The 23,295-nt window shown below is 37.7% G+C and overlaps 1 protein-coding gene across 2 annotated transcripts; it reads right to left on the bottom strand.

The window, feature by feature from the left end:
* Positions 1–228: 228 nt before the first annotated feature.
* On the bottom strand, positions 229–23,183 carry ccdc88b (coiled-coil domain containing 88B). Of its 2 annotated transcripts, none has more exons than XM_079838202.1 (29): positions 22,802–23,183; positions 22,023–22,171; positions 21,751–21,859; positions 19,997–20,066; positions 19,856–19,914; positions 19,629–19,712; positions 19,399–19,539; positions 19,151–19,293; positions 17,875–17,956; positions 17,624–17,782; positions 16,625–16,771; positions 16,259–16,436; positions 13,748–13,863; positions 13,572–13,661; positions 12,839–13,456; positions 12,263–12,442; positions 10,900–11,240; positions 10,210–10,336; positions 9,449–9,841; positions 9,107–9,268; positions 8,560–8,837; positions 7,037–7,180; positions 6,426–6,612; positions 2,811–2,956; positions 2,555–2,668; positions 2,308–2,459; positions 1,144–1,437; positions 983–1,048; positions 229–410 (listed from the first exon to the last, which is right to left on the bottom strand). In XM_079838202.1, exons 2-29 carry the CDS (start codon positions 22,109–22,111, stop codon positions 358–360), a joined length of 4,722 nt encoding a protein of 1,573 aa, XP_079694328.1. In that variant the 5' UTR covers positions 22,112–22,171; positions 22,802–23,183; the 3' UTR covers positions 229–357. The 2 variants fall into 2 exon arrangements, with proteins under 2 accessions (XP_079694328.1, XP_079694327.1); XM_079838201.1 differs by having other exon boundaries at positions 22,648–23,064.
* Positions 23,184–23,295: the final 112 nt, after the last annotated feature.

Raw genomic sequence — 23,295 nt, 5'->3', positions numbered from 1 at the left:
CCAACGAGACAGCATGAATTAATCTGCTCTCATAAATATCTTGTTAGCATCAGTTTGTATAAGACACTCTCATAATTATACAGATTCAAAGGCAATAGCACACCAACCACTGGGCATTATAGTGCCACATAGCGGTTAGGTATAAGAACTGCACTATATTTTGGTATAATATTTTAGTAAACTCATGGCAGTTTCATGCCTAATAATATATGACGGCTGTATCATACATGTGTTTTAAATTCATTTATTTGTTTTTGTAAGTGTTTACTATATGCTTTACGGATGTTTTATATGTAAAATCGTTTCAAAACCAATAAAAACAAGTAGTTAAATGAGTATTAACAAATTATGACCGCTTTAAGCTTGTTTGTTGTCTGAGTCTTGTGGCTTGTCAAAACTGGAGTGAAAATCTACAGGAGAGAAAGGAAAGATTGAGTTAATGATTTGGGGCATTGGCTATTCACAGTGCCTAATTTAAAGCAAACATAATTCTTCAATTGAAATCTATATTTTTTTGCATATGTTAAATGTATATGTTCAATGACAATATTTATTAGCTGCACACATGTTCAAATGTATTAATATAACAGGCTGAATAGAAAAGAATAGACTGCTTGTTTTTATATTGACTTTATAGTTTTGAGAGACAATCTGTATATCCTCATTGCAACTGAACCGATATTTAATGTCTTTATTCTTTCGTTTTTTTAACCTTGTGTAGTTTTGATCATGTTAAATCACGAGTCACTATGTCGGCATCTACCTAATTTGTCAGATTAATTTTGTTCCAAAATAACATGAAGTTTTACAAGACATTAAATACAAAAGATACGTGCATTTTGTCCTCTGTTTTAAAAGATACGTATATTAATCTTGCTGTTCTATACAATTTTATGATTTATTTTTAATTCTCAATATTATTTTCATCAGAATGTTTTTTCAGTTGTGAACCACCAGTTGAAAACCACTGCGGTAGACTGACCTTCAGTTCCAGATGATACACGGCTGACATCTGAGTGTGCAGGTGAGATGTTCTCCTCACTATCAACTAAAACACACATACACATATTATTCTCAGCACAAAATAAATACAAATGTTATTTTACAACCTTCAACCAACATTTTTACTCTATCTTTACTCACCTCTCCCCTCCTCACTTGGGCTGTCCTGGCTGGGTGTAGGACTGCCTTCATATTCCCAGAGGGCCGTGGCGCCTGCTTGGGAAGAGCGCAGGCGGATACGAGGTTGCGCGCGCTGATCTCCTGGACTGAAAGACTGGGAAACTCCTCCTCTGCCCTTGCCGAGAGTCCAGCCGTGCCGGGAGCCCAGTTTGCGCCGACCGGTCCGCAGATTAGCCTTGGGTTGCTCTTCTTCAGATGCACCTCTCCTTAGTGGACTCGGGGAGACTGGAGCGCTGATGGGATCCTGCTCATGAACTGCGGGGAGAAATATTGAAGTGTTATTTTGTAAAACAAAAATGTGATATTTTTACTCTTATTTTGCTCTTATGGATCTCACAAACCTGATAAAAATTATAATGTGAGTTTATTAAGCATATTATCCCCCCAAATTCTTATTATTCTAATGCAAAACAAGAATATATAAAATATATTTACAAAATATTTAATTTGTATTTATACACTATTATTAATATTTATTGTGCTTGCTTTATTATGTTGAGAATATATGGGGATTTAAAAATGCAATCAGAATCATCGATGAAAATAAACAAAAATAGAGTGCATCCAGATACATTACAGTAATAATGAGAATTTAGTGCTTAATTGTACTGAAAAAAGTTTTAATAGTATTTACATTTATATATTAGTCAAAACACAAGACTCTTGATGAGAATGGCAGAAAAACTAATTAAACTTGAGACCAAAACATTTTTGCAATTCCCCATATTTGTTCAAAATCTTGATGTTGGAGTGAAAAGTTAATGCCATGTTATATATTATCTATATGCGTATAAAATATAATTACATAAGTACTGTTAAGCTATTTAGTATTTATATTACCATGAATCTAAATGCTATATACACAATATTAATTTGATCTGCAAATTCCATTCCATTCCATTTCTCCTTCACATAAACACAGAATTACTATGGCTGGTTGTGATCCAAGGGAATAGCATAATGTGGTAGGGAAACGGCATCATTCATTGTTATGGGCTTTTGGGGACCTTTTTTGTGTTTTACAGAGTCCAGGGGACCCTGCAGTCTTAACTTATTGGCACTCTCTTACGCTCTGTACAATATATCTCATGTTATTACACCAGTCATACAGCTCTGCAGTCTCACCAGGCACTGGGGCTAGAGAGATAGGTGCACCATCTACAGCATCCGCAAGGTTCTCTATACTGCCAGCAGCAATAAACTGAGCACGGCCTTCTTTGCTTCCACCTTTAGGTTTTATCAGCTTCTTCATGCGGTCTGCTATCCAGTTTGACTTCCTGAAGCCACAAGAGAGTGAAAGAGAGCATACAGTGAGTGAAGTAATGAGTCTGGTGAAAGGTCTGCTAGAGACAGATGTTAAAGCCTGACTAACTTTGGTTGTTTGGGAGGACACATGCTGGGTTGACCTGGCTCCAGGACCCGATACTGATCCATTATCTTCTCCACCAGCTTCTGCTTCTCCCTGCGCAGCTCGTTGAGCTTGTCACTGAGGTGGAGAGAGATGGACACAGATGGGAGAGAAAAACATGAGTTATTTACTGATGCATGTGGTCCACTGCTGGACGTTGCACATGGTGGACGTAGTGGAGCAAATGTTTGTGTGTATGTGTGTGTGTGTGTGTTCGTACTGGTACTCTCTCTGCTGGTTGTGGTGCTGGTCTCGGCTCTCCAGGCTTCTCTCCATTAGGGCTTTGTTATCTTTAGCCAGACTCTGGTTCTGCTCAACTAGATGTCGGTTCTCCTCCTCCATGTTTGCCTTCAACTGGGTAAGGAGCTATAACACGCATATAAATATTAGGGTAATAAAGTATACAATACATTTTTTTAGTATTTAATGCGATTAATCTCCGATTTTTAATACAATTCAATTTGCATCCAAAAGTCTGAGAACACTATTTAAACCTGCAAATAATCCTAAAATAAAGTTCTAAAAATTCTTTAAAATGTAAAAAAGTATGGCATGAAATGAATGATACAAGATATATATATATATCTTTCTTTATAGGTTTTTTGCGTATAGTAACAGTTCTATTTAGAACTGCATCATCCTGAAGAACCGTTTATATGCTGAAATGGTTCTTTGTGTTAGAGTTTAGGGTTCTTTATTCTCGCCTTTTTATTTTTCAAATCTGTAATTCTCAAAGCCACCTTATTGACCCTTTTCACAGACTGTGATGACGCGTTTTAACGGTCACCAATATCGTAAATCCTGCAACGTTTTTTGTATTTTCATTTTTAAAAATATATACGTACATTTATAACACTAATACTTTGTATTTTATTACTTTTGCATCAAATTACAAAAAACAAGTTACCGCTGCTGTGAGGGTGTTTCTAATACAGCGTCTATGGGAGTGATGGTAAAAATTAACATATTTCTCTGTTTTCACTGCTGTTATCAATCTCACTCTAATTTTTCCCTCTTTTTGAAAGTTGTGAAATCACTATTGTGGCATTTTTCTTTTGCTATTTGAGCAAATGGGCACACAAAAAAATATTTAATGTATTTTCTCATTCACAGCTATAATATTTAACCCAACTATGACGTCTTCCGCTCTGAGAAACCCGGAAATGTGAAAAGGGTCTATTACTGATTTTCTTGAGCTCAGATATACAACTACACAGACTGTCAACACATTCTTGACAGGAAAATGATTTATTTATTAAAATGTCTATACATTTTAACTTTTAAATATTGTAACTGGTTTCCTACCAATAATTTATTTTTCTCTTTTTAGTTTAACAGAACATGTAAGTGTGAGCAGCTCTGTCCAGGTAAGGATACTCATCTTATCTTCTCCACAAAGTAAGTAACAGAGATATTGAATTTATGATCCATATTGTTACATTTGCTTTAATTATTACTTCATGCCTAAACATACCCAATCACAAAAAACAAACAAACATTAAAGCTATCCCATAACTTTATGTCAACTTAACATCTATCTATCTATCTATCTATCTATCTATCTATCTATCTATCTATCTATCTATCTATCTATCTATCTATCTATCTATCTATCTATCTATCTATCTATCTATCTATCTATCTATCTATCTATCTATCTATCTATCTATCTATCTATCTATCTATCTATCTATCTATCTATCTATCTATCTATCATCTCATGTTCAATGTCATGTTATTTATTAATGTATTCAGCTAACAACTGTTGTTAGAGGACTGTCATTTTTGCTACATTTGCCATGTCAATAAAAAATATTTTTAGTACTTACAGTTTTTTTTATTCGCTTTGGTACTATTTTCACAACCAAGGTGTACATTTTCAAAACTCATAGTGCTAATATCACAACAGATCATCAAAAGTGGACTTTTTTCAAACATTTCAGCATATTTTCAAATGTGTTAATACAATACACAAAACCACAAAGTATCCTTTTCACTACACAAAATAAGTGTTTCCTCTTTATAAATGTTTCATTCACAGTAACTGCCTTTCATAAAGCTCTTACTATCAAACTTTTGATTTGCATCTGTTCTCGTTCACTTTAAAACATTTGTCTATTATTTAATCCAACTGATCTTAATGGTTAATCAATGAATCATTTGGTACACCTATAGATTTCTATAGATATTGATTATATAGACATATAGAACTTTTTACATTACAAGCGATTTATCTTAGATTATAACTACTTTGTCAAAGTGTGTGTGTGTGTGTGTGTGTGGGGCCTGGTAAACTCTACATTATGGGGACAAAATGTCCCCATAAAAATGGCAATATCCTAAATCCTTGTCCTTGTGGGGAAATTTTTTTTGTCCCCATGGCCATGAGGAAACTTATAGATACAGAATGTTTTTTTTGTTGAAAATTTAAAAATGCAGAAAGTTTTGTGTGATGGGTAGGTTTAGGGGTTAGGGTTAGTGTTAGTGTAAGGGGAGAGAATATACAGTTTGTATAGCTTGTAACCATTATGCCTACGTATACCCAGACAGATTATAAGAGTATAAGGGAGAGGAAATAGTCAATGACGGTGTAACATCAGACTGATCAGAAATCAGAAGAAGGGCGACAGATGGCATCAAATATAACATTTTACATTACAGTATGTATGCCATGTGATACTGTAAACAGATTACCATGGTAGAGTCTGCCACATTACTGTAACTCACCCTTATAAAGCTCAACTTTAGATTCGAGTAATATGGTACAGTGAGAACATTTACTGTATTGGCAGCAAACTCTGTTATAGCACAGAGCATCATGGCTGTGTAATAACTTCATCACACCTTTTGATAACACTGAATAATACTATTACAAACATTATGGATTCAATGACATAAGTTAGGTAATGTAAGTGTATTTTCTAATGAGGCAAATGTAGCCTCTGTTACAGTAGATAATTCAGCAACGAGGGAGATTTGAAACATGTATCTTATATTGTTTTCTGTTGGATGAACTGATTGTTAAAAGTGCTAAACTGAAAGAAGATCACACTGTTGTGTTTCGGTGATTAAACCAAATGTTCTCATTATATATTATAATAATCTTGTGTTTGAAACAATGATTACATGGACTGAAAATATGTGCAACTGAATGAAAGCATGAGATCAGGTTTTGAAAGAATGACTAGCTGTGTTACAAGTGTGATCAGTTTGGATTTTTGCACTAAGAGTTTTGAAAATGTACACCTTACTTGTGAAAATAGTACTAAAGCGAATAAAAAAAACTGTAAGTACTTAATTGACACAACATGCTGTTTATTATTATTATTATTATTATTATTATTAAAAACCCAAATAGAGGCAACAAGATAACTAAATTCTACTTATTCTATTTAGTACCAAAAAGGTTCTGCTATTGTTACAAGCCAAATAACTCTAATTTTTTTTTACATTTATTTGATCAAAAATACATATAAAATAATACATTAAAATAGTATAATTTAAAATCTATTATAATCTATAAAATAATCGAATCTTTCCTATTTATTATAACTGTTGAAAACAGTTGCTGCTTAATAATTTTGTGAAAATCATGAGACACTGTAATGATGCTGAAAATTCAGCTTTGCCATCACAGGAATAAATTACATTTAAATATATTCAAATAGTTATTTTAATTAAAGTACAGAATAGTTCTTCTGTATTTTTTATTAAATAAATGCAGAGCCTTGGAGAGCGTAAGAGACTTCTTTCAAGCAAATTGTAATGTTTCCAAACTTTTGGCAGGTACTGTATATTACTTTCAGAATTGTCATAATGTGCATTGTGCTCAGACCTGGTTCTGGCTGCTGAGACGGACATTATTGAGATCCAGCTGTTGGTTCTGCTCTTTAAGAGTGTTGAGTTTTCCCTCCAGTCTAGTCCGTTCAAGCTGAGCCGTACTCAACTCTGCCCGCAGAACTGAACTCTGAGCCAGCAGCTCGGACTGTACCTGAATCCACTCCTTCTGCAGGTTCTGATATCTACAGATAATAAATACATTAAACAGGTGAATCTCACGACGGTCAAGGTCTATTTTACTCCCATAACTTTATTTCTGGGTTTATTTTGAGGTTTGACATGTTTTTGTGAGTCTGTCTCTACAACCACCTATCCATTCATCTAGACAAGCACCAAACCAGTTATCCAACTAACTAAACTGTTCACCAAAGCAACAAGCTTTACAAATATTTTTCACAGGCTTTCACACCATGGCAACAACTGCTGGTAACTGGGCTTTAAAATGATTCATGGTGAAACTTGGTGGGGCGTTCCGTACCGTCACCACACTGGCCGAAATGCAGTTTGTGGTGGGTGGTGACATCACTTCCTCTCTCTTTCCACGAATGTGCTCAACTGTAACTTCAGCCCACTGTTGTGGTCACTGCAATTATGACTTCCTCTCACCTTTCATTGTCCATTTTCAATCTCTCCAGCTCCTTCTCACTCTCCACCTGCCCTAGTGTCACTTTCTCCATTTTCTGTCTCTCCATGCGGATCGATTCCTCTGCCTCCTCCAACTGCGCTTTTTGCTCCAACAGCTCCTTATATCTAGACAAGGACAGTATTTTAGAATATTTTATAAGCGTTAAATGAAATGTGGAATTTGGAAAATCATAAATTGAGAGAATTTAGTTTTAAGCTAATCAATTCATGTTCCAGTTAAGTTTGATGTTAAAGGCATGTGGAACAACAATATATAAACATATATATTTAATCATATTAAACATATTATTTAAATATTTATTTATACATATCTATATTTGTAATATATATATATATATACACACTGATCAGGCATAACATTTTGTCCTCAAAGTTGGTGTGTTATAAACAGGAAAAATGGGCAAGCATAAGGATTTGAGTGAGTTTGACAAGGGACAAATTGTGATGGCTAGACGACTGGGTCAGAGCATCCCTAAAACTACAGCTCTTGTGGGGTGTTCCCGGTCTACAGTGGTCAGTATCTATCAAAAGTGGTCGAAGGAAGGAACAATGGTGAACCAGTGACAGGGTCGACGAGCTACTGTAGCTCCAAAAAAAAAAAAGTTAATGCTGATTTTGATAGAAAGGTGTCAGAATACACAGTGCACTGCAGTTTGCTGCGTATGGGGCTGCATATCTGCAGACCAGTCAGGGTGCCCATACTGACCCCTGTCCACCACTGAAGGCAGCAACAGTGGGCATGTGAGCATCAGAACTAGTCCACGGTGCAATGGCTGTGGCCTCTTTCAGCAGGATAATGCGCCCTGCCACAAAGCAAAAATGGTTCATGAATGGTTTGAGGAGCACAACAATGAGTTTGAGCTGTTAACTTGGCCTCCAAATTTCCCCGAATCTCAATCTAATCGAGCATCTGTGGGATGTGCTGAAACAAGTCCAATCCATGGAGGCCCCACCTCGCAACTTACAGGACTTAAAGGATCTGCTGCTAACACCTTCAGGATCTAGTGGAGTCCATCCGTCGACGGGTCAGGGCTGTTTTGGCAACAAAAGGGGGACTAACACAATATTAGATTTAATATATAATATCATAATGTTATGCCTGATCACGTATTTCACTAATTTTTGAAGTTGTATGTTGCATTTAATAATTTGGTTTGCTGCCATGTGTATTCAGATTTCGATTTGACACAGATAGACTTTAGACAAGATATGACAAGATTATGTGAATATTATGTGAAAATTATTATTTTTGTTATTAATAAATTATTATAAATTAATTTATTAGATGAATAAATAACCATGTAATTTTTCCTCTTAGGCCTTAAATTAAAAATCATCATCATCATCATTATTATTTTTTATTAAAAAAAAAATATTTTAAATTATTATAAATGTCTTTGTTTTTAAATAAATAAATGATTATTCATCAGTTAAATTAAATTAAATTAGTAATGTAATGTAATGTAATGTCTGAGGCACTGTACCTGGCCTCAGTATCTTTATATTGAGCTTCTAGACTGCGGCTACTGCTTTTCAGTTGACTGTGTTTGACCAACAACTCTTCTAACTCCGCCTCCTGTCTTTGTTGCAGAGCTGTCAATCTCTCATGATCCCGCCTTACAGCCTCTAGGCGCATCACTGACTCCTCCTTCTCCTTCAGCCACACCCTCGATTCTGCCTCCAGAGCCGCACACCGCAGTTCACTCTCATTGCAACGTGCCAACACAGACGCATGTTCGGAGCTCAGAGACGCCTGTTCCACCTGAGCAAGATAAAGTGGGTAAAATAAAGCAGATATAATGAGAGTGTGGCAATTCGGTTGAAAATAACACGTTTATGAAAAGCCTGTATAATTTACAGTGATGTACATGTATGATCTGGCAACGGTATGATTGAAACCCGTGAGTGTCCGCCCACTATGAAACTAATATGGATTTAAACAAATGTCAGTTTCTAAAATACCCTCAGCCTTTATTTCAGTGTCAAGGGTCCATTTTGAGACCAGCAACCCACACTCAATCAAGCACTCACCTGTAGTTTGGTGTTGAGGGCCTGTAATTTAGCACAGTTCTCTTGCAGCGAGATGGAGTGGCGCTGCAGGTTGTCCAACTGCTCTCTGAGCTGAGCACAGGCCGACTGAGACTGAGTCAGCTGAGACAACAATACCTCCCGCTCTCGCTGCAGCATCGCATTCTAGGATTCAACCAGAGGCACAGATTTCAGCATACAGAGCAGGCAAGTATCCATTCATTTAAAATGTAATCAGAATCCCTGGACGGTGTTAATGACGTTTAAATAAAGACTTATGTGAAATGGCCCTGAGGGGGCCAAAACGTAATGGCATTTCAATAGGCATTTGGCATTTTATCTCACCTCCCTCTCTGTATTTATCTGTCTTTGACTCAACGCCTCCTGGCTTCCAGTGCCAGTCTCTGCCGTTGTGTGCTGTTGTTTGTTCTGAGCGTTTTCAGTGTCTTGTGCTGCATAGATAGAGTCTGTAGGCCCTGAGTTGTGGTTATCCTTATCTACAATACTGACAGTGGCTTCCTGGGGGACTCCTGCCAGTGGTGGAGTCTGTCTGTTTGATTCACAACCCTCGATCTTCTGTGCGTGCGTGTCAGGGGGTGAAAAAGCAACCTCTGGAGCAGATCGTTGCTGTTGTGTAGCTGCCATTTCAAGCTTTGTCTGCAGCTCTTCAAGTGTACGGTTCAGCTGTGTGACCTGATTGGATAACTCTCGGGACTGGGCGCTCTCATTAGCCAGATCCTGGTTGTAAGAGGGATATCAAAGTTAGACAAGTGCTGTATCTAGCCAGCTTCATCCAGAACCAACCATGTGCCTCTTTAGGAAAACCTGAGCAATAACAGCTTTCATTAAGCTCACAAAGATGCATTTTCAGCACAGTTGTCCAAGGAGGAAAAATCTAATTGCACTGAGGATTTTCAGATAAGAAAACAACTTGAAAACAATTAACTGGTTGAAAGGAAATATTTAAAGTGGCCCATTTTGCAATATCTCAGCTCAATGGGACCTCCAGGCAAACATAATTGCAGAAATATGGTGTACCTAGGCACTGTAGTAATTGCTTTTATCGTTTAGATATCGCATGCAAACACTGTGAATACTGCACAGACCTTTGTTAGAGAGTTAATTTGGGCCTTGCTCTCAGCGTTGAGTGTACCGAGCTGCAGATTCTCCCTCTGCAGCTCCTCAAACTGTGCACATGTCTCTTTGAGCTGAGAAAGCTCCTGACACATGCGTCTGTGGGCAGAAGACAGACATAGTGAGTGATACACATAATATTCTTTTGCCATTGTATTTGTTTCATAAGATCAGATATAAGGACTCTGTCAAGGGTTCGTGTGAAAGGAATAGTTCACCCAAAAATGAAAATGTATTCATTACACTCATCCTTGTGTTTTGCAAAATTTTGCTAAAAAAACAAAAACCAAAGGTAACTTAAAAGTATCATAAAGATAGTCCACACAACTTGTGCAGTATATTCCAAGTTTTCAGAGCAACAGAGCTTTTAGAGCTGCAGGAGAAGATTAGCTATGAATAATTATTTAAACTTAAGTCTGAAGTCCTAAAATAGAGCGCACAAGTCTGCAAGAACTGCTTAGGTTTTTTTCTTTTCTTTGCTTTTTGTCATTTTTTGAGCTTGTTAAGCAAGGTCACTATGACATGACAAGATCAAACATATATGGAAAAAAGTTCAAACAGCATTTGGTTTAGAACAACATTAGTGTGTGTAAATAATGACATTTTTTGGTGATGTATTTCTTTAAATGCAAAAGTCCTATTGCATGCGCATATGTCTGTACCTGTTTTGTGCCTCTAGACTGCAGGCCCGCTTGTTGCCATGCTCTAGGGCAGATGTTGTGCTTTCCAGCTGCTGCCTAAGTCTGGCCATCTCTCTTTCTTTTTGTCGTAGCTCACGCCGTTGACTGTCCAGCTCTGCCTGACACGCCTCCTTCTCCTGCTCCAGACGGTTGACTTCAAGCTGAGCTTCTTCCCGCCCTCTAGTCAGAGACTCCGCCTCCACGCTGGATTCTCGTAGTTCTGATTGTAGCTCTTCTTCATGCCGCCTGGCAGACTCCAATGTCCGCCCCAATCTTTCAAGGTCTGCCTTAAGGTTTTGGTTGGTCAGCTCTAACTGATCACCCTATGAGAAAATAGTTTGCTGCCCTTAGTCAAAAAACAAACAATCACTTTTCTTCAGATTTAATGAAATAGTTCACCCAAAAAAAAGAAAATTCTGTCATAATTTATTTATGCTCATATCTGTACAAACAGATGTGCTCTTTTCCACAAAATGGAAGTGAATGGTGACTGAGCATTCAAAAGGCAAAAAAGCATTATACCTGTGCCACTTTAATGTATATTTTAAAATGTAATTTATTCCTGTGATGGCAAAGCTTCATAGTGACATGATCCTTCAGAAATCAGTCTAATATGTTGATTTGGTGTTCAAGTCAGTATTGAAAACAATTGTGCTGCTTAATATTTTTGTGGAAACCCTGATAAAAAATGTCCAGTATTAATTGATGAATAGAAAGTTCAAAAGATCAGAATTTATTTGAATGTTTGTAACAATTTACATATTTACTGTATACTTGCTGACTAAAACTAAAATTTCTTTCAAAACAAAAATCTTACTGATATAAACAAAATCTACATAATCTACCTTAAATGTAAATGTTTTTTCACTGAAAATCATTGAAAATGAAAGTTGGCATATCATGTTCAGTCATCATGGGACATGCAAGAACCAATGGCATTACTGACATTAAACATGGAATATACAATTCTTAAGAGAATTAAGAGATGATCATTTGTGAGATCATCGTAGTTTGGTTTGTTTCTCACACAAATCCATATAATGCAGGACATGTGGACTAAAATATTCACAATAAGTACTTTTATGGTTCTTTCTATCCTTTTTGGAGATTGTCAGCCTTAGTTCTCATTCACTTTAACTGTATGCAAGTAGGTTTGGACAACATATGGGTGAGTAAATGATGACAGAACTTTCTAATTACCGACAACTATTGACATTATCTCGTTGATATCCACTCATTGTTACAGCATAATTTTAATGTAGGCACCATTAATCTCAATGTTTCCCCAGTCATGTAATCCTTATCTTGTAATACAGCAAAAGGCTGAGCAGATAACCGGCCTCACCTTGCGTACCGCAGCCCTGAGTGAGTCTATGGTGCCTCTGAGAGTCTCTCTCTCCCTCTCCAAGGCTGCTCTCTCTCCCTCTAATTGAGAAATCACTGCAGCTTCCATCTTCTGAAACTCTACCTGACTGCGCAGACGCATCAGCTCCTCCTCCTGCTGCATAGATTCACCCTGTAGCACCTGACAAATAAACACATTAAGTGGTTATTTAGCAGACTCTTTTATCCAGAGCAAATCAAAGCAAAGTGCCGTGCTTGAAGGCACAATGGTGATGATTCATAGATCGTCCTTGAGGAAATCAAACCGGCAACTTTTCAAATAACAATCCCAGATCATTATGCCATATGATACAATGACTGAAAGTGGGAAAAGTCATTATTGTGAGAAATGGTCTTTGTTTTACACTGGTCTAGTAATCATATTGTATGTCTTTGTTAATAGTTAATGGCAATGCGTTTATTCTTGGTGATTCACCTCCTTTATTGACTGGACCATTGTCTTTGAGTGGATTGTGAAGGAGTGTATTGTTGTGCAGTGATGTAGTGTGTTTTTTGTCGTAACTTGATGGTTCATTACCTCTATCTGTTTTCTAGCCTCCATAAGGCTCTCTGCTGCCTTCTTCAACCGCTGGTTCTCAGTGTCCAGGAAAACCAGCTTATGTTCTGCCTCCAAGGCCTTCTTAGTCTGCTCTGCCAGTTTGGAGCGCAAATCCTGGGCTAAAGTGGTCTGTTTGTCAGCCTCTTCCAGGGCCTGCTGCAGCTGGTTATGCAGGGCAAGGGTGTCTTGGGAGAATTTATCTTCTTCTTCTGTCTTCTGGGCTTCAGTGCTGTACGTCTGAGATGTCTCTTCTGTGGTGTCTTTCTTCCTTTCAATATCTTTCTCACCCTCAGCCTCTCCTCTCTCTTTGCTGTTCATTTCATCTATAACCTTCTTTTTTCTCTCGCTGAGGATTACGTCGCCCCCCTCTCCCCCCTCTCCATCTTCTCTCTGGGCTTTTATTACGCCTTCTTTTCCATCATGTTTCTCTCTTCTCGTGTCATTCCCCTCGCATTCCCCTCTTGAGATTATTGGCTTTTTCCCTTCTTTTCCCTCTGAGGCTGTTCTCTCTTCTTCTAGGTCGTTCCGTTTCTGTTTTGTCCTCAGCTCTTCAAGATTTAGCTTCAAGCTGCTATTTTCATTCTTTAGACACCCCAGCTAACAGTTGAAAGAGAAATGACAGGGACTGATTCATAGAGTTGAGACGAGGACAAAATGACAGTAGACAAAATGCTTGGAACAAATGTCTTTAAATCCATCTAAAGTGCCTCACCTCCTTAAGGGTGTTTTGAAGCTTTTGTGAGAGTTGGTCCATGCGTCTCTGGAGCTCTTCAGTCATCTCAGGGGAGTTGGCCTGCTGAGCCTACATGAGAGATGGGAACATTAGAAACCTGAGAAACATGAATCAGTTTGTTGCCTGAGGATAAAACCGGCTAAACATCCTCTGACCTCTTGTTCAGCCTGCAGGAGCTCTAGTCGTCTCCTCAGTTCAGCGTTCTCGTTTTCAGCTCCCAGAAGCCTCAGTGAGGAAGCCTCATTTACCTCCTCACTTAGAGGCTTCAGATCTAAATGACAGTAAGAGAGACGCACATGTAGACACGTTATTACAGGGATAGTTCACCCAAAAATAAAAACGTTGTTCCAAACCCATAAGACTTAATCTTCGAAACACAAATTAAGATATTTTTAATGAAACCAAAGTAACCAAAACTTAGAAAGTCCAAAAAGGTATCATAGAATGAATCCATATCAATTTAGTGATTTGTCAAAAGATACAATTGCTTTATATGATGAAGAGATTTAATTTAGTCTTTTAATTTGTGTTTTCAAAGATTAACCAAAGTCTTATAGGTTTGGAACAATGTGAGGGTGAGTAAATGTTTTTGATTTTTGGTTGAACTATCCCTCAACTCAAAAATGAAATTTCAATCGTTAACTTAAGAGAAGCAAGGCAAGATGTTTACACTTTTCTTTTCCACACAATGAAAAGGGAAGAACACCCTTCAAAAAAGATGAAAAAGCAACATGAAAGTCTTATTTGTAACCGTTTTTGGAGCTCAGCACTGTCTGTTCCCATTCATTTTCATTGTATGGTAAAGAGCATTCAGAACAATGCCAAACTTTTCCTTTTGTGCTTTACAGAAGAAAGAACAACATGAGGGTGAATAAATAAAGACAATTTCGATTTTTGGGTGAACTAACCCTTTAACATCGAGTGGAAGTGATAAGGTGAAATTTAAATGTTTTCATAAATGTCTATTTCTAAACATGACAGCATGATTTTCATATACAGTGAGGAAAATAAGTATTTGAACACCCTGCTATTTTGTTAGTTCTCCCATTTAGAAATCACGGAGGGGTCTGAAATTGTCATCGTAGGTGCATGTCTACTGTGAGAGACATAATCTAAAAAAGAAATCCAGAAATCACAATGTATGATTTTTTAACTATTTATTTGTATGATACAGCTGCAAATAAGTATTTGAACACCTGAGAAAATCAATGTTAATATTTGGTACAGTAGCCTTTGTTTGCAATTACAGAGGTCAAACGTTTCCTGTAGTTTTTCACCAGGTTTGCACACACTGCAGGAGGGATTTTGGCCCACTCCTTCACACAGATCTTCTCTAGATCAGTCAGGTTTCTGGCCTGTCGCTGAGAAACACGGAGTTTGAGCTCCCTCCAAAGATTCTCTATTGGGTTTAGGTCTGGAGACTGGCTAGGCCACGCCAGAACCTTGATATGCTTTTTACAGAGCCACTCCTTGGTTATCCTGCCTGTGTGCTTCGGGTCATTGTCATGTTGGAAGACCCAGCCTCGACCCATCTTCAATGCTCTAACTGAGGGAAGGAGGTTGTTCCCCAAAATCTTGCAATACATGGCCCCGGTCATCCTCTCCTTAATACAGTGCAGTCGCCTTGTCCCATGTGCAGAAAAACACCCCCAAAGCATGATGCTACCACCCCCATGCTTCACAGTAGGCATGGTGTTCTTGGGATGGTATATATTCATTCTTCTTCCTCCAAACACGTTTTGTGGAATTATGACCAAAAAGTTCTATTTTGGTCTCATCTGACCACATGACTTTCTCCCATGACTCCTCTGGATCATCCAAATGGTCATTGGCAAACTTAAGACGGGCCTGGACATGTGCTGGTTTAAGCAGGGGAACCTTCCGTGCCATGCATGATTTCAAACCATGACGTCTTAGTGTATTACCAACAGTAACCATGGAAACGGTGGTCCCAGCTCTTTTCAGGTCATTGACCAGCTCCTCCCATGTAGTTCTGGGCTGATTTCTCACCTTTCTTAGGATCATTGACACCCCACGAGGGGAGATCTTGCATGGAGCCCCAATCCGAGGGAGATTGACAGTCATGTTTAGCTTCTTCCATTTTCTAATGATTGCTCCAACAGTGGACCTTTTTTCAACAAGCTGCTTTGCAATTTCCCCGTAGCCCTTTCCAGCCTTGTGGAGGTGAACAATTTTGTCTCTAGTGTCTTTGGACAGCTCTTTGGTCTTGGCCATGTTAGTAGTTGGATTCCTACTGATTGTATGGGGTGGACAGGGGTCTTAATGCAGCTAACGACCTCAAACAGGTGCATCTAATTTAGGATAATAAATGGAGTGGAGGTGGTCATTTTAGGGTCTTTGAGGGTCAGAATTCTAGCTGATAGACGGGTGTTCAAATACTTATTTGCAGCTGGATCATACAAATAAATAGTAAAAAAAATCATACATTGTGATTTCTGGATTTTTTTTTTTAGATTATGTCTCTCACAGTGGACATGCACCTACGATGACAATTTCAGACCCCTCCATGATTTCTAAGTGGGAGAACTTGCAAAATAGCAGGGTGTTCAAATACTTATTTTCCTCAATGTACATGAAGTCAAGAAATCAATCGTCTAGATATGGCAGTTGAGTCATAATATCAAATAATACATAATTAAACCTACCAATCTCAGGCATTATTTCTTGAACATCCTCGTCTGAATCTAGCTCTGATTGAAGGAAATGCTGGTGAGTCACTCTTTGACTGACACCCACAGAATGAACCTGACGCTTGAGATCCACCTGCAGACTCATATTCATCTCCAACATCTCGTCTACCCTCTGTCTCTCAACATCCCGCTCCTACACACATGCAATTATATACCCATATAGCATAATGAATATGCATCATACATATTCATTATTTCATTTCATACATTTCAAAGCAAGTTTTAGAAGTTTTCTTCTAACTCATATAATCATATAATCTATAATCAATCAAAATGAGTTTGTGGCAATAAAACCCGATAAGTTCATAAAGTCATTCATACACCCTCCATATCCACAAGCTTCTGCCTGAGAAGAAGATTTTCCTTCTCCAGTTCCCGCAGAGCAGTGCAGCGCGCCCGAGCGTCAGCCAGCTGCTCATCCAGAAGAGCCTTGTTCTCTTGCAGCGAGGAGCAGTACTGCTGTTGCTCCTGTAGTGCCAGAGAAATATGAATAAAGAAATATTTCACTCAAAAATGAAAATCAGTTAACCAATCTTCATGCTGTTCCAAACCCCTCTGATTTATTTTCTTCTGTGATATTTTTTTGCAGAATGTTCATGCTGCTGACCAGAGGCAGTCTGTCTATTTATTTATGGCTGTTTTATGACTGATCACAAACATTTTTGTATAAAAAAAGTGATGGTTAAGTTTTCTTTTAAACGTTTTATTTTAAACGTTTTATTCATAAGAGAAAGCTGAAACTATGTACCACAATTTCGACAAAAATATTAGGCAGCACAACTGTTTTCAACATAGATGATAAGAAATGTTTCTTGAGAACCAAATCAGCATATACAAATTATTTCTGAAGTGTGACCATGAAGACTGGAGTAATGATGCTGAAAATTCAGCTTTGCCATTACAGGAATAAATTATATTGGAAATATATTGACATAGAAACATTTCTTTTAAATATTCAATACATGCATGTATTTTGAATGGTATTGTATTTGCTCTCTTTCAACTTTATGTATTTTTAAATATGCAGTTTCTTTTGTGTTTCACAGAAGAAAGAAAGCCTTATGGGTTTAGAACGACATAATGGGTGAGTAAATGACAGAAATGTGTGACCTTTTCATTTAAAATAGCTTCCTAAAATTTAGGTTTAGGTCCTTTAAGTTTACTTTTTTGCAGCTTTCGTTTCATAAAACTGAACATTTCCCAGAATACATGTCATAAGTAGCACAAATAATACTCCAAAAAAATAAAATCCAAATATAGCACTCTACTTCGTCATTCCAAAGCTTGATATTTCAGCCTGATGTATATCTCCGCCTCTACCTTCAGCTGTGTGCGGTACAGCTCCATGCTGCGGAGCCGATGTGTGCAGTTTTTCAGCTCCGCCTGCAGTTGCTCTACTCTGGCTGCACGCTCACGCAGACAGTCCAACTCATCTTTCAGACCACGGCTCACACGCACCTCCACCTGCAACGATCGGTTCTGAACCAACCAAACATAGGATGGTATGTCAGTTAAATGAGGATCTATCCAGTGTCCATATACATATGTATTAATCAGTGTAGTATGCTCACTTCCTTCTGTAGTTTCTTTATTTCTTCCTCCATAGTTTGCATTTCTTGCTTGTAATCCATTAGTTGATCACCTTTGTCCTCCCTGTAAAGCATTTTGATTTGTAAATATCTTTAAAGGTGAAGCGTAATTTCTGTGCCATTAGACAAGTGTAACCAAACGGAATTGTAAAAATGGGGAGTTCAAACTAAAAAAAGATGTATGTATTGATATTTCAACTCAAATCTTACACATTACTTTTAATTATTATATTAACAGGGACTTGAATTGAATAAAATGAAAATGCAAATGAAAATACCATTCAAACAAATGTTTGGGATAAGTATGAGGTCAGTCTCTTATGCTCACAGGCTGCAATTATTTGATCAAAAATCCAGTGAAAACTAGCCTAGAAATCTAGACACACCCTAGCGGAGGCAAATCTAATTTGCAGCCAGGGTAGTCTAGCAACTTTCCGTTGGCTTGCGAGCTGGAAAAATCAAACTCTGGTCAGGCCAATCACATCGTGTATAGAGTCGGTGGGCAGGGCTTAACATAATGACGGCAGAGTTGTGGCGGTTCCGCGTGCTACTAGTAAACAAAGAAGCTGGCAAACAGCAGTCTTTGAAATCGGCTTTGGCCGCGACTCTGGAAGACTTGGAGTTAAGCTTTTCTTTGAGAAAAGAACAAAGAATGGCACTGAAGTCATTCTTAAGAAAGGAAGATGTGTTCTTAGATTTGCCGACCCAGATACGGCTTCACCTTCTTCGTTGCTCTGGTTGTAGCGCTATCCTATTGCGTGCAGAGGGAATTTGAAAGACAACCGTTTATCCCGCCCCTCGGATTGAGCCCTGCCAATGGTGTGTTCCCAGACCCAACATCTTGATGTGGGTCTGGCTTGTCAGGCTAAGTGAAAACAGTAATATTGTGATATTCCTGTGATGGCAAAGTAGAATTTTTAGCATCATTACTCCAACCTTCAGTGTCACATAAATCATTCTAATATGCTGATTTGGAATAACTTATTATTATCAATGTTGAAAAAAGTGCTACTTATATTACTATTTTTGTGGAATTTTTTGGGATTCTTTGATGAATTTTTATTTTATATTTTACATTTTTATAATATATATGTTGAAATGTTTTGTAACATAAAAGTCTTTACTGTCACTTTTGATCAATTTAATGTGCACTTGCTGCATAAAAAAATCGGACTTACTGACCACAACATTTTGAACGGTAGTGCATATTGTCCATCCACATATAAAACATCACATTTGCATTAGCAAATTGACTCACAGTTCCTGTTTGAGTCGACGAAGTTTAGCTTTGCCTTCTGCCAGCTGCACAGCCAGTCCTTCAGGCGGTCCATCCCCAAACCCACTTGACGTGGTTATATGGGCTGTAGGTGATTCCCGTTCCTGAAAAAGCTCTGCTATCCTCTAAATATCAAGAGATAACCGAGACATCCAAAGCTAAAGAACACCCTTGCAAATCTAGCCTCACCTACTTGCGCAAGAAAATGCCAACATATGTTCTTTTCTCACCTCCAAGTGTGTGTCTCGTTGGGCTAGCAGGTTCTGGATCTGTTTGGCCATGGAGCAGAAGAGAGTCTGCAGCTCGGCTCCATTCAGCCCACACATGTCTCCAAATTCCAAAGGAAGCACTGCGCTAGGGTCCTGGGTCACCTGGAACATGATGGATCACAGAGTTAGTGACACACAATGCACTTTAGAGATTTGAGATTATGCTCGGTTTATGTTCAAAATTCACTGACCTCTTGTATGCAAAGTGCAATCTCTGCTTGTGTATCAATGTCCAAGCACTGAATTTGCTGAATAAACGTTTCTTTCCTTTCACACTGGTGAAAATGAGTCATAGGAAAAGAGAAATTAATCAAACACTGTAAGCATCAATATGTTTTTCAACATTATACTCTAATCCATTTAACAGTGCTGAAACTCTCCATTAACGATATTAAATGTGTTTACAGTGCTTGGTTACCTGTACTGCACAACCCAGCAATAACAATAGCAGTCTTCTGACCTCTGCAACAGCGCCCTCTATTGACAGGGAAACCGACATGACACCAACACAGCATATTTACTTAAAAATGTTACTTAAATATAATCAACAGAACCACACCTGTCAGGGGATCTCGACCTAAAACAGCAACATTTGGTAGCGGCATCAGCACCAGCTGCTGTAGATTCTCCTGAAAGCGAAACACGCATTAAAGAAATGACAAGCATTAAAACCTCACTGGTGCTTCGCTGTCATCCCAGACAATGCACACGTAAGCGGTTTAAGTATAACACACATTTGAGCACAGAAGAAAGTTATTCATATGCAGTCATGCCCAAAAGGAAACAAGCAAGATTGTGGAAAATAGGCTTATTAATCTGCAGCAACTGACATCTCATTTAGTATGAGTAATGATCCTGTTATTACAGTAGCTAATTTTCTAATGCCTTTAAAAACTACTTACCCTTACAAAAGTACTGTGGCAATACCATGGTACAGTGATTTATAGAATGGCACTGAATGTTAACCAAATTCATATACAGGTACTTTAAAGAACACCACCACAAAAACAAAATTCAAAAACAGGCTATTTCCATGGTACATGGTACGCTTTAAGTTCAAAATACATATGTGGGCATTTGATGTGCTGTGCTGTTTTTATTTAAAGGGTTCCTATAATGCCCCTTTTTACAAGATGTAAAATCTCTGATGTCCCCAGAGTGTGTATGTTAAGTTTTAGCTCAAAATACCCAACAGATCTTTTTTGTAGGCAATCAGCCGAAACTTTACTTTATAAAGTTTTAAATATGGATATTTTTCTTACACAAACGCATTGATTTGCTTCAGAAGGCCTTTATTAACACCCCGGAGCCGCGTGGAGCACGTTATTTGACGGACAGATGCATTCCCAGGTGAAAAATACGTACTGTTAAATGCATTATAAATGTACTTGAGTATAGTTTTAGTACATTACAAATATACTATAATGCATTTTTAATACATTTAATAATTTATATTTTGAATTAACTTTAGTCATTTTGTTATATGCTTGTTACCATTAGTCTTTTTTTATATACACTACTGGTCAAAAGTTTTGGGACACATTACTATTTGTAATGTTTTTGAAAGAGTCTCTTCTGCTCATCAAGTCTGTATTTATTTGATCAAAAATACAGTATAAACAGTCATTGTGATATATTATTACAATTTTAAAATATTTTTTCTTTGTTAATATATTTTACAGTGTAATTTATTCCTGTGATCAAAGTCGAATTTTCAGCATCATTACTCCAATCTTCAGTGTCACATGATCCTTCAGAAATCAAATTCTTTTTTTCTTTTTTTTAAAAAACAATTTACACAACCGTTCAAAAGTTTGGGGTCATTGATTTTGTTTTTCTGTTTGTTTGTTTTTTTAAAGAAATTTCTCAGAAAATGCAGCAGATCAATACAATATAAGCATAATTTCACATTTTTACTTAGAGTTAAACTTTTTGTCTCTCGTTTTAATTTTAAATGTCCAGAACACAAAATACATAGTGTCAATACCACATGCTTTGAGTGAAAATAAAGAGTGCAACAAACATGTCCCCAGCTAGGACATTTGAAACAAGAAGTGAAACCACAGAAACCAAAAAAACAAACATGGCTAACTTGTTCCACCGCTACACAGGCACAGTAAATGCTGTTTAGTGAGCTAGTGAACTGTCCATTCATATTCTGTCTACCTGATCTTTACCATCAGGTGCTGGCAGCACTTTGATTCTAGTTGCTTATGCAGAGAATCATGCAATATAATGTATTTGTGGATTGTACTTGGATAGATATTGCTCATGTTTTCACGTAGTTAAGTGATTGACGCTTTAATTCAGTACCTGATAGTATGATCTCAGGTGTCGATTGAGGATGGAAAAGTTTTGAACTCTGAGAATCTTGTCATCGCCCACATTGTGGTAGATTTGTTCTACCTTTGGATTGGGATCACTGATTAAAGAAACCAAACAAACAACAAAAATGTCTCCATTAGCTGAGTCACTGTTGAACTAGGCCATCATAATCAGCTTTTTTTAATCAAGCTACATTATTCAGCACAAAATAGATGACATTATTTCAGTTTATATACTTTAACGTTTTGAGTTTTCCTTACATGATCCTCATGACCTCATTGAGGTAGACTCCATTGGTAAGCTTCAGGTACTGCCTCACTGCATTCTGGGAATTGGAGTTTACTTCCATGTATTCATGAGAGAGCGATCCAGTCTCCTCCTCATCGACAATACCCTCAAATAGATGCACCTTACAGACAATGAAAACAATGCCCTGTTCATATCAAGGTGCATATGAAGAAAAACTGAGTAGGATCTGAGTATAAATTATCTTTGCTCTCTGTTGTGACTGCTTGAATGTTCCTTTGTCCCAGTCTACATATCTCTTGCTGTTTTGACCAGCAGATCCAAGCTGTCATTAGCTGCAAAAACCAGACTGATAGGCTATTGCAGCCAGTTTGTTGCTGGTCCAAGATGGTGTATCAACTTGGACCAGCTAGAAACCTGCTAACATGTTTCAAAACAGTTAACTGTGTAATATTACATTTTCAGCAGGAAACAGCATAAATGTTGATAAGTTGTTTCTTTGTTAATGACTAGATTTAACAAGAAATAACATTAACTGGTCGAAAATACTTCTGAACTGGTTTGAAAAGTTTACACAACATTTTACTGAACAAAATGAAGATTAACAAAGAACTTTAATTGTTTTTGCTTACGACCTACCCATGTAACAAGTGCACTTCCCATAAATTCTTCTAACATTTCCGTGACGTTAACGTCCATCTTCTTTGCACCGTAGGCTACCTGATCAGTTTTACTCCATAAAACACATTGGACTATTTAAATAACAGACTTTGAAGAGTACATTCATGGTTACCGTAATTCTCTTGACAACAGGCTGTCAAGATAGAACTGTTTAACTGTTAACATCTTTGCTTTCTGTGCCTTTCCCTTCCCTCATTAGTCACACTTCGAAACCACACCGGAATCTAGAGTTGCATTGCATTGGGTATGTTCCCCTCTGCGCGTCCTCATGTCAGCATGACGTCCGTGACGCGCGCGTTTCCACATAGAACACAGCTAAACCACAACTGAAGGATGTGTCTCAAAACCTAGTATGCTGCCTATTTTTGCGATGCATTTTGAAAATCTATTTTCCACGTATCTCTGGTGTCCAAAAATGCTGTACGTGCTTTGCTTGCTTCCCCCAATTGCTACATAGGCTGATCAAGATGCTTTGAGACACAACCGAGGTGTGTGGGCAACACAGGAAATAAAATCTATTTGTATCAGTGGAAGTCAATAAAATAAACTAAAATAACTGATTAAAAAAAATTACATGCAAAGACACCAATGCATTATTTGCAAGGT

Source organism: Gobio gobio (assembly GCF_949357685.1).
Source record: "Gobio gobio genome assembly, chromosome: 16".
Lineage (NCBI taxonomy): Eukaryota > Metazoa > Chordata > Actinopteri > Cypriniformes > Gobionidae > Gobio > Gobio gobio.
The sequence above is the reverse complement of the archived record's forward strand: the minus strand, read 5'-3'. Positions and strand labels throughout refer to the sequence as shown.

What these genes read in the sequence shown, in the direction of transcription:
- ccdc88b (XM_079838201.1), bottom strand. Translation starts at nt 22,707, where the DNA reads ATGGACGTTAACGTCACGGAAATGTTAGAAGAATTTATGGGAAGTGCA. An exon ending in TCCTGCAGGCTGAACAAGAG is followed by an intron (nt 13,662 to 13,747) that starts GTCAGAGGATGT and finishes TCTCTCATGTAG; the next exon opens with GCTCAGCAGGCCAACTCCCC. An exon ending in CCCAAGTGAGGAGGGGAGAG is followed by an intron (nt 1,049 to 1,143) that starts GTGAGTAAAGAT and finishes TGTGTGTTTTAG; the next exon opens with TTGATAGTGAGGAGAACATC.